The following is a 10,810-nucleotide window of genomic DNA, read 5'->3' as shown; positions in this document are numbered from 1 at the left end:
TTACAAGTATTAAATGGCTGGTTTATGTGCCAAAGAGTCGTCACTGTATTACATGACACAACTTGAACTTTGTCTGATACTAGAGATATACTTTCCGTCGACGGAGAGAAAAGTCTGTGTTTTAAGCTCAATACTCAAATTGTTATCATGCATATAAATACTTACTTCGGTGTATGTTACACTTATTAAAGAGAGTTTTTTTTTTGTATTTTGTAATTTTTATTGTTTTATATTTGTATATGTACACATTGATTTACACTTTTGATTTACTGTCAGTATTGTTTCACTTACATGTAGATGCGTCGAATTAGAACCTAAACTTATCCGATATTATTAAGTACAAAAATACTTACAAATAATTTATAATTTACTACATTTACAAGTGAAATATAATGCACAAGAATACATACCATACATCACATTAATACTAAGAAACCCAAATCGAATAAAAACGAGGAAATTGTCAATTAAAATGCAGAAATGACGGCAAGTAAAGGACTAGTTACAGCTATAAGAACAACTAACAGTTATCAAGTCTCTTGTGCATACAAATGTACGAGAATTGAGCTGCAGCAGCGGCGACAAAAGCGCGCAAGCGTCCCTCCCTTCGATTAACTCAGCGCACATTCGTTGTCTTCGTTCGTTTCGCTTCGGCAATTGTTCCGTCGCAAACGGCTGGGCGGAATGTGAAGTAACTAGATTGTGGTGGGAATATGTAGAAGTGTAGTCTGAGCCAATTCTCTGGGCAACTTACCTTCACAGGTGTCTCTCCACCGTGGCCTCTCGATTACAAATGCGCGTGAACAGCTAGGCTGTTGCTAATGTAAAACCTATTTATTCGTAGTATCGTTTTTGTTGCTTATTCAATAGTTTCAATTGTTTTCTTATTGTTTTTGTTGCTAATCCTTAATTTTTATCTAAATTATAGTAATCCATAGCGCATCTGCACATGCTGCGTTCTCTTCATTTGATTGCACGCTCGAATAACTGTGAATGGCAAACGAAATCGAATTTAGTCAACAAACCGTTATAAGCTTATGCTAACGGCATATATCAACTGTACACACATACAGTGGCGAGTAACGGAGTGTGACTCGTGATACACACACATAGATGCTGTGGATTAATAACGGTAAATTGCTTCGCAATGAAATAGGAATTCGGTTTAAAAAAAGTACAAAAAAAGTTTGAATTGATTTTCAAACGTTTACATAACCTCACACCCGTGGAGTCAGCACACCGTTCGCCGCTGCAAATGTATGGAATCGGATATAGTGTTCTCGGTGTGTATGTTGGTAAATGTGTGGGGAAACTCACTCAACTCACATAGAAGAACGCCAGCAGTACCAGCATCATTCGCGGCGTCTGCATGCGTGTGGCAAGCTCGTGTTGCATGGCCGCATGCTGCTCACTCTTGATGATATGCACAAAAACGCTGTCGGAATCTGCAAGTGGTAATCAAACAAATCAGTTTTGCAATAAATAAAGCGCTCTACTCCAGCGAGAGTTCATGAAAAGCAGCGCAAACAATGACCACAATCGTCACTCTCATCGCCCTGTTGCTAATAAAAAATACCGGTTGCCTGCGAGCCCAAAGCTAAACAGGTAAAATTCGAGCGAGCGGCAAGTGTGAGGGGAAAGAGAGTGTAGCAGTGGACCATACTTACTTGAATTATCTGCAGCGCATGTATAATTCCCCGAGTCCCGGTGCAACACCCGTGATATCACAAGATTGCTCGTCTTCATTTGCTGCTCCGACACGACGCGTATGCCGCCGCGCGTTGAGTCGTTAATTAATTCGCTGTCCTTGTACCACATCATATGCGTGTACGGCCCGGGCGCCTGCGGTGCGATGCACGTCAGATTGATGTCGCTGCCACTTTGGATGAAGAGCTCGCGGTTCGACAGAATTTGCGCTTTTGATGCTGCACTCGAAACGGTTCGCCATCAACGGCATCCACCGTGCATCAACCGAGCAAATAACAGAGCAAACCACAATTCCACATCGCATGCGATGGATTTATGAAATGCGAATGCATGACGAGTTGGCGTGGCGTTGGTGCGGGGAGCCATTAGTTTTATGGTTATTCGTTGAGTTTGGTATTGATGCCGACACATATGCCAACAACGGTAGCATCACCGGGGCGTTTACGTTGCCATTGCGTTTCATTGCCATAATCAGCGTTAATGAGGAAAATGCAAAATAGAATACACGCAGGCGCGTTCGGGAAGGCACATAGCAAAAGAGAGAGAAAAGAGGAGATGGGTTGTTTGCGATTAGTCAAATGATAGGCTGTAGACGAGCGCTAATTGAATGGCATACAATCGCGCGGTGTATATTGTGTGTCTATCTAGTAGTTCATTACGAAAAATCGAAATTGTGGATTCATAACCGGAACAATCATTTGCGATGCCACAATGAGCATTTTAAAATGGAAGAATGTATGCGCACCTGTGGCAAAATATTATTTCGGCCTTGTTTATATAATTTGCAATTAATAGTGAAATGTATCCTGAGAAATTTATCATTTTGTATTTTTAGAATTTGTGTAACTCATTATTTTTGGTAAAAACATCAGTTCACTAAATGATAAATGATTCCTTACATATTTGAAATCGATTTAACCGTTTTTTTACCATTTTTCATTAAATGAAATATGGATATTTGAACTATATTTAGAAAATTATTATTTAAAGGGAGCAGACGAACGAACTTAAAATGATGAAGCAAAATCAATTACGTTTTTATTATTTCTATTTCCCTGCATAGTGGTCGTATGTGTATGTATGCGACAATGTGAGCTAAACGATACTCACTCACAACCATCAGCTTGTACGCCTGACTGATTTTCGGCTCTGTCGACACCTGACACTCATAGATGCCGGCATCGCGCGGCTGCACCGATACCACCTTCAGCACCCACTCGTCCGAGTTGTCGATGTGCCGCGCCAGAAAGCGCTGATCGTTCGTGTAGGTCATGATGCCGATGGTGAGAATGTGCAGGTCACGCTTACGTATCCATGAGACCGCCCGATCGCCCAGATTCCGCACCCGGCAATGCAAACGAGCGGTTGTGCCGACGGCCGCAATCACTTCTCGCTCGGTGGTATTCTCAAAATGCGGTTCGCCACCGCCCCCTCCCACACCTTCGAAGCTATCCATGATGGTGTTGGACAGCTCCAGCTGCGATAGTGATGCAAGCGAAAGGGATGACAATGTCGCAGGTGAGGAGCCTACCAAATGGGCTGCCAGTGACATTGATTCAAAACGGTGTTGTTGGAGATGGTGTGCTGTTGATGTGAGTGCATTTGGCGACGGCGGACGATGGTGATGTGGCGGATATCTGGTTGTACCCTCAAAAGCTGAAATTAAAAAAAAAGTTTTATTTAAGTGAAATATTGCACCACTGCGTCTTGCTAGAGTCTTTCATTAGCACAAGCACACCAAGCCGATGGTATTCTCATATTCAAACAACCATCCACAACAGAAGTACAAATACGCACTCATATCCCAAAGCATACAATTTGTACATTTTAAGTGTATACTTAGTAGAAACAAAGCTAAATCTTCTGATTGGCCTTCAGTGTGCGTGGTCCGTGAAGCCATTATCCCTAATTTCAGCAAATTAACCGAAAAAAAAATTATTTGGCTTACTCAGCTGTATGCAGGCAATCTAAAGGGACGTGCTCCGCTTGCCAATTATCCAGTTTTCGGATTATTACTATTGCCGGATAGATAGTCAATGATCCATTTGGTTGTTTGTATGTGTGGCTGTGTAAGCGAAATACCCACGATTATCGCTGACTTCTGCACAGAAATCTATTTTTTATTTCCATAAGATTAACAACCGCCAATTCTATTTGCTAAGGTCAACAAAATAGAAGCGGGCATTGTCTAGCATTGTGTAGTGTTGATTGCTTAAGACATTTGTAAAATGAGAGGGCGAGAGGGAGTCACCTAATAAAGGAAAAACAAAGTGTGGGATAATCGAAAATAAAAGGAGGAATTTAAAAATCCACTTTTTGCTGTGCTGTGTTAGATATATGTATATGTGTGGGGGTATGTATGTATCATTTTAAAATAGGGCAATGCAATGGTATGAAGGATCGAACTATAAAGGGGCATATTTGAATGTAATTTTTTTGGAGAGGTGGGCGTGGCCCCGCCCCTAAATAGGTTTTTTGTACATATCTCGGAAACCAATAGAGCTATATAAACCAAACTTTCTGCAGTCGTTTTTTTAGCCACTTCTTAATACAGTCCAAAAATGAAAGAAAGCGGATAATAACCACGCCCACCTCCCATACAAAGGTTAGGTTGAAAATTACTAAAAGTGGGTTAACTCTCTAACGAAAAACGTCAGAAACACTAAATTTTACATAAGAAATTGCAGATGGAAGCTGCACTCAGATTTTTTTACAAAATGGAAAATGGGTGTGGCGTCGTCCACTCATGAGTCAAAAACCATATCTGAGGAACTACCTGACCGATTTCAATGAAACTTGGTTTGTAATAGTATCATTACTTCTCAATTATATGTTGTTAAAATAGGCCAAATCGCTTTACAACCACGGCTACTTCCTATATACCTGAACTTTGAAGACGATCTGAATCGTTTACTTTACAATATATAAAGTAAGCACTAGTGAAGATATCGTGCACTCAGTGCACTTTTACTCGGAATTTATCGAAGGCTCTTCCAGAAGCAGACTCAGTTAGAGATGAAGATACTTTTGAATGCATTTAATTAATACACCAACAAGTATTACTTATGCTCTTTTGATTATGCATTCACATTTTTTCTAATATTGGCATGTACACGCCTTGGTTTGCGCATTTAAGTACAGTAGCACCAATTGCCTCAAAATGTCTAATTTCAAAATTTCTTTTAAAAACAATCTAAACTATGTTCTCACGCTCTCAAAGTATTGCAGCTGCTATTAATGAAATACACCATTACAAGATTATAGGAACATAAATACAGTTTGGAATTCGGTCAGGAGATCAGAAATAAATACAAAACATTCGAGCGCCTCTATGAAGTGGCAGTTGGCTTGCCAACTTTACAAAGAACACAGAGCCCCACTATATTTAAGCGAAGTATAATAGTCGGCACGAATGCGGCTCTCCTTTATTGGCAATCGTTCGTTTCTTCTGTTGACCTTCCTTATTATTATGGATTACGTGAGTTATGTGTGATTTACGAGTGTGAGCCGTTTATGTGTATTCGGAATTATTTATCAGATTATTAGGCCTTTATGAACTAAACGCAATGATGCGAAAGATCCCTATCGGAAAATATTATTTTCCGCTTGTATTTATGGTATGATTTGCTAAGAAAGAAGCAAAGAATTCTTCAGAAAGTTGTGTAATGGAAGTGCAGAGGTTCGGAGCTCAGTTAACGCAATTTTATATTTCAATTTCTGCTGAGTTGGCTTTTGTTTTTATTATTATATTATCTATATTGAAAATCACCGCTGGAAAACGGTCTCGTAACTTTGCTATACTTAGCAGACAAACTTATTGTCAAACGGTAAAGGGGTATATTTTTCTATGCCAATAAGTATGTGTCTGAACTTATTGTGTGGCAGTCGTACGAGAAGAAATATATTTCAATTATTTAAACTTTTGCTCACAACATAATTCCAATACAACAAAATCATAATGTAAAATCCATTTACACACCGCAGGAATATCCCACTTTCGCAAGCATAACGCACAAAGTTTACCAATGTTGCCTCCTGAGACAGTGCCATAAAGGCATCCTCGCACTTGGTAAAAGTTCTAAATGGATATGCTTGCAGGTAATGAATGCTAAAGAGCCATACATATGAACAAAGTCAGAATATGAATTTCTAGGAAACTTGAACCACATTCAATATTTATGAAGCCTTTTAAAGTTCTACTACCAACTTAGTGGCAATATGTTATTATAACACTTGACTTGTGCAAGATTAATTAAAAGAAAAAGAAACAACAAATTGCAACGAGCAATTCATTTTGTTTTTGTTCAAAGTTAAAATGTGCTTTGCAACAGTGAGCGCAGCGCTAATGCCAAAATTTAATGCGAATGTTTACAACTGTAATCTATTATTTAGAGAGATGGAATAGGCATACTGACTCATAGACGCTTACATTTAAAGTATACAAATTACCAACTGCCATGAGCCGTTAACCGCAAATTTTTCACTTTAATATGATTTAACGGGATCGCAGCTGTCACACGTTGAGTAACCACAAAATTTTCTATTAAGGCACATATGTATGTGAGCATAGTTGCACCTCTTTAGAACAGGGTGCTTCATACGGCACCCAGGCAATAATAATTGTCTAATCCATTGATGTATGTAAAAAGCATAACTACTATATGTTGTACTAATAACTGTTGTACTTTTATAATTATGTCACCTTTGATAGATGGACAATCTAGAAGTGCAAATAATCAGTTTTAAAATATAACAGAGACTCTCTGACATGTTGCAGACATCTCAATATAACTGAACCATTGCGACATGTAGTCCATATCCAAGCACCCTGTTACAATACCTTTTATTTGAACATCTTCGTTGACTGTGCGTGTATATATGTATGTATGTACCTTTATGGAAATATTTGAAATAAGAGAAACGAGCGAGTATTTGCTCAGCCAACTCGCAACCACAGGCCCGAGATTCGCATTGAAAGTGGGAACTCACACTGAGTAATAGAAAATATTAAATGAAAAGTCTTACACTATACTTGCGTGTTGGCATTGAGCTCGTACTACGTAAATAATTTCACAGAAAGCCTCTCTATGTATTCTTATTCTTGCCGGTTTATGGAAATTTGATAAAGCATGTATGTACATATGTATGTCTACGCACGAAAATGTTTTCGTAATATAATTTTAATTTATTATTTGCTTCTTGCAAACTGCGTGCCGGATTTCGAAAGATGTGGCAAAATTTATGAAGCACTCACAGGCCGCAATTGAACTGTGAGATTGTCTTTGATGTTCTCGCACAAACTTATACACTCGTACAGACATATGTATATATAACATATGTATATATAAAAAATATTTTAACAAAAATAATATTTTATCCTCTGTTCGGTAGAAATTCTATCCACACATGCCAGATAGATGTTTGGTAAGCCTATTTTTGAAATAAGTTCAACTCACATAATTTGGCATTTTTCTTTTTCGTTTAAAATAGCTGATAGAAGTATTTCGATGTGCTAATGCACTCGGTGCTAAACAGTTGCTTCTATTCCCACTTTGAACCGAGTTGTAATGAGCCCATTGAACTTGGCCTTCATCAACTCATCATATTTGATCACATTTGTGTCGTCGGAAATGAAATCTTTCTTCGGCAAGCAAATTAATTAGACGCCTTGGTTCAATTGAACTTATAGGATGATCTATCAGCATTTCCAAGTATACTAAATTTAAGTGTATTCTGCCACGCCTTCATTACAGTGGATATAAGATTTACAAATTGAATGAATTTCGAAATCCATCCTAACTAATAATTAATTGTCAATTAGAAGTAAACACTTAGCCAGTGAGTTATTTATAATGTACAAATTCTCGGGAACACCGAAAAAGATATATTTATCCCAAACCAATTACGCAGCGAGTTTTCCGTTTTTCACGAGTGATGGGTTTTGGAATATTACATAATGTACCGCTAAAAGCTGCTGCAAACAGAAATGTTAAGCTTTAAGTTCTTTATCATAATAATTTGGAGAGATGGTACATGATTATTTAAGAACCCAGCTTACACAAATGAATCGATTAAGCTGTAAAACCAAACGATTACGCACTCATTTTAACTTCCACGATTTTAATTGAATAGCAATTCCGTCTTCTTTACCTCCCATTAAAGGTTTAATTTTCCCATACGCAAAGTACAGCTACGCCCCACAAACGAACTAGCAGCCATTATTTAATGGCAGAAAAGTCAATAAAATTTGTTCGCAATTGTGTAAAATCAACCGCAGAGCATAGAGCATTTAGAGCGTTAATTACTAGGGTGGCTGCAAATGTGGGGTGGATAGTTCACATCGGGTTTTCAAAACATTCACCTTTAAACATTTTGGTATCAGTTGGATAAGCTTAAAGCAATTCTAATTTTATACTCTCTGCTCACGTCTAAGCCATCTTCAGCCAAATAAAGTGCTCCGCTTTATTTTGCATCTCATTATGAAGACATCCAAATACATAACAAGAATTAATTTGTGGTATTTCGGTGTGTAAATTGAGTGCAGGGATAACTTTGGAACAGGAAAATAGCGAAATTCTTCTGCGATGCATACATACTTACATATACATGTTTAGTTATCAAATACATACATTTGCCTTCAATACTAAGAGTTTCGTGTATTATTATTTGCCCATTCACATGAGTGTGGGTGTGTGTGCCTGTGAATGGAATTAATGGCAGCTTGTAGCGGGGACATGACGACATCCGCGAAAACAAGTAGGTGCCCCACTGAGCTGCTGGCCGCCCTATCTCCACTCGCAATCTCACAATGCTAGGAGAGTGTGCGTGGTGTGCGTGGTTTTTCTATATCCACATGTTCATACACACGCACACAACGCTTTATTTCTACACTTACCGAATGCGTCGCTGTGGCTCCGCTCAACGGTTGTGGTTAATCCGAACACAAGCAGCGTCATTACGTATTCCAGCAACATTTCATGCAAAATTCAGAAATTTGCCGTTTTTTGCTGTTTTTTCGTGTTTGCTAGAGCTGCTTGGCTGCGTCTAGTGCTGCGCCTGCGAAAGGATGTCGCAATTACCAAAATGATGGCAATCGCGACGACAGCGAGGACGACGAAGGCGACAGCCGACAGTTAACGGCGCGGCGTCGATAGTCGAAAAACCGAACCAAAATTCGGCTGGCAGAATGGAGAAGAGCTGAAAAGCTGCTGAAGACTTTCTTTTGTTTATATTGTTGTTGGTGTTATTATTATTATTATTTCGATTGTTGTCAGAAATTGTTTGTTGTTTCCGGCAATGGCGACGCGTGAAGGACGCCACCCAACTCAGCCGCTACACCGACTGACGGCTGATATTTGACGGCCGATCACCAACTGATGAAAAGCTGTTGCTGTTGTTGCAGGGCCCTTCGATTTTTCCTGCTTCATGTGCACGGAGGGGCGCTGCGCAGCTGTTGCTGCGTGATTTCACTTGCGTTGACACGAATTGTGGCCTTCAACACACGCGCACACGAACCGGACTTTGCTTTTGCTATGTACTCAATCGCCTATTCGATGGTCATTACTTTGTTTGAGCAAAATACAACAACGAGTAGTTACTTCAAGGGAAACCCCCCCACTAGTTCTTCTATGTCTGTATGTGTGTGATTTATTGACTTTGAGTAATCGCTACGGCGATTGTGAGCTTCCACTGGACACTTTAAAAAATTAATTAAACCACTCAGACATATATATGTACGTGTGACAACACTGCGGTCATGGACACGGCGCGCATGGCTTGGAGACATTTAATCGAATCGTCGCACTCTTCTGTGATTTTTAACAACTGCGATGGCTTGCTTGCATTTGCTGTACATTATTTTACGTTTTTATGATATTTTGAACATTACACTTAGAGGAATTGATGCATAATTGCTTCGCATATTTCGCTTAAGCACCTTGCATCGCTTTGTACTCACTTTAAATACACTTGCACTTGCATCTGCAATTATTCATGAATTATGGCATTTTTAGTTTGCACCTCGTCAGCGCGAGTGAACTCACTTTAATTGCAAATTGCAAACTATAACTATTCTTCCGCGACGCATTTCAATCGAATTTATGGTTTCCGGTCAGCGGAAATGAGATTTTATACCGCATTTATGGTAGACGGCATATATAGCAAACTAGACACGTGTACCTTTACTAACCGTTCTAAACACTCTATCAGTTTCATATGTTTACATTTCACAGCAATTCAATGCAGCCGCCACATAAACCAATCACCGATGAGTTTGAAAACACAGTCACGGCTAGTCGCTGAACTCGCACCGAGAAGCCAACACAACAGTGGGTTCGGCTTCATTTAAATGGCACTCCCCCTTCTGTGAACGCCATGTGGGTAATAAATATGAGTTTTCCGCGCTCGAAACACTTGAATGTCCTTTCGCGAGCACTTACACCAGACTACTAAATATAACGGTGCCGCATAAACGGACTTAAGTGCAGTCAACGGAAAGACCGAGTGTGTCACGACAAAGTGCTGAAAAGCTAACACAACCTAACTGTAAAGCGCTCGGGCAATCAGTGAGCGGTCGTGTTCAATTCGGAGCACACTTTGAGGCGCACGCGCTTTATACGACCAGTCGAGCATTCAGCTGGTAAACTACTAATGCGTTCTCAAAAAATGATTATGTTGCTGCAACAAATGTTTTCCAAGAAGACTCATTCGATTCGTTCAGCAACATTTCTAAACTGCATGTGCAATCAACAGTAAGGAATAATATGGAAAATATATTACATTAAAAAGAGAAATTCGTTAGTAAAACTAAATAAATAATATTTATGAAATCTATTCAGCTTAATTTATATAATTTTCAAAATAATTATTAAGACGCAGCTAGGGACAAGAGATGCTCTCATTCTCACGCGCCCACGTGACTTTCAAATTCACGGAAGCTAAATAATAAATACACATCATATGATCAGATAAATGCGCTTCGCGGAAATAAAAATTAATTAATTTCAATCACTTTAAACTTTTGCATTGCCAGGCAACCAGAGTTTCAGTTAAAGCCAACATTAAGGTTCCGCTGAACTGATGTAATTTGCTTTTTCGTTCAAAA

At 39.2% G+C, this 10,810-nt stretch overlaps 1 protein-coding gene across 3 annotated transcripts; it reads right to left on the bottom strand.

Moving 5' to 3' along the window:
- Window positions 1-223: 223 nt before the first annotated feature.
- On the bottom strand, window positions 224-10,234 carry LOC105221682 (protein sidekick-2). Of its 3 annotated transcripts, none has more exons than XR_008472869.1 (6): window positions 8,603-10,234; window positions 2,818-3,363; window positions 1,668-1,925; window positions 1,318-1,445; window positions 755-987; window positions 224-695 (listed from the first exon to the last, which is right to left on the bottom strand). XR_008472869.1 is itself a non-coding variant. In XM_054236153.1 (5 exons), exons 1-5 carry the CDS (start codon window positions 8,679-8,681, stop codon window positions 964-966), a joined length of 1,026 nt encoding a protein of 341 aa, XP_054092128.1. In that variant the 5' UTR covers window positions 8,682-10,234; the 3' UTR covers window positions 706-963. The 3 variants fall into 3 exon arrangements, 1 of the variants encoding a protein (XP_054092128.1); XR_008472868.1 differs by having other exon boundaries at window positions 225-695; window positions 1,327-1,445; XM_054236153.1 differs by lacking the exon at window positions 224-695 and having other exon boundaries at window positions 706-987; window positions 1,327-1,445.
- Between the last annotated feature and the right edge of the window lie 576 nt (window positions 10,235-10,810).

The sequence above is a fragment of the Zeugodacus cucurbitae genome, chromosome 2 (genome assembly GCF_028554725.1).
Source record: "Zeugodacus cucurbitae isolate PBARC_wt_2022May chromosome 2, idZeuCucr1.2, whole genome shotgun sequence".
Taxonomy (NCBI): Eukaryota; Metazoa; Arthropoda; class Insecta; order Diptera; family Tephritidae; genus Zeugodacus; species Zeugodacus cucurbitae.
Note: the sequence above shows the minus strand (reverse complement) of the source record. Positions and strands in the feature narration are given on the sequence as shown.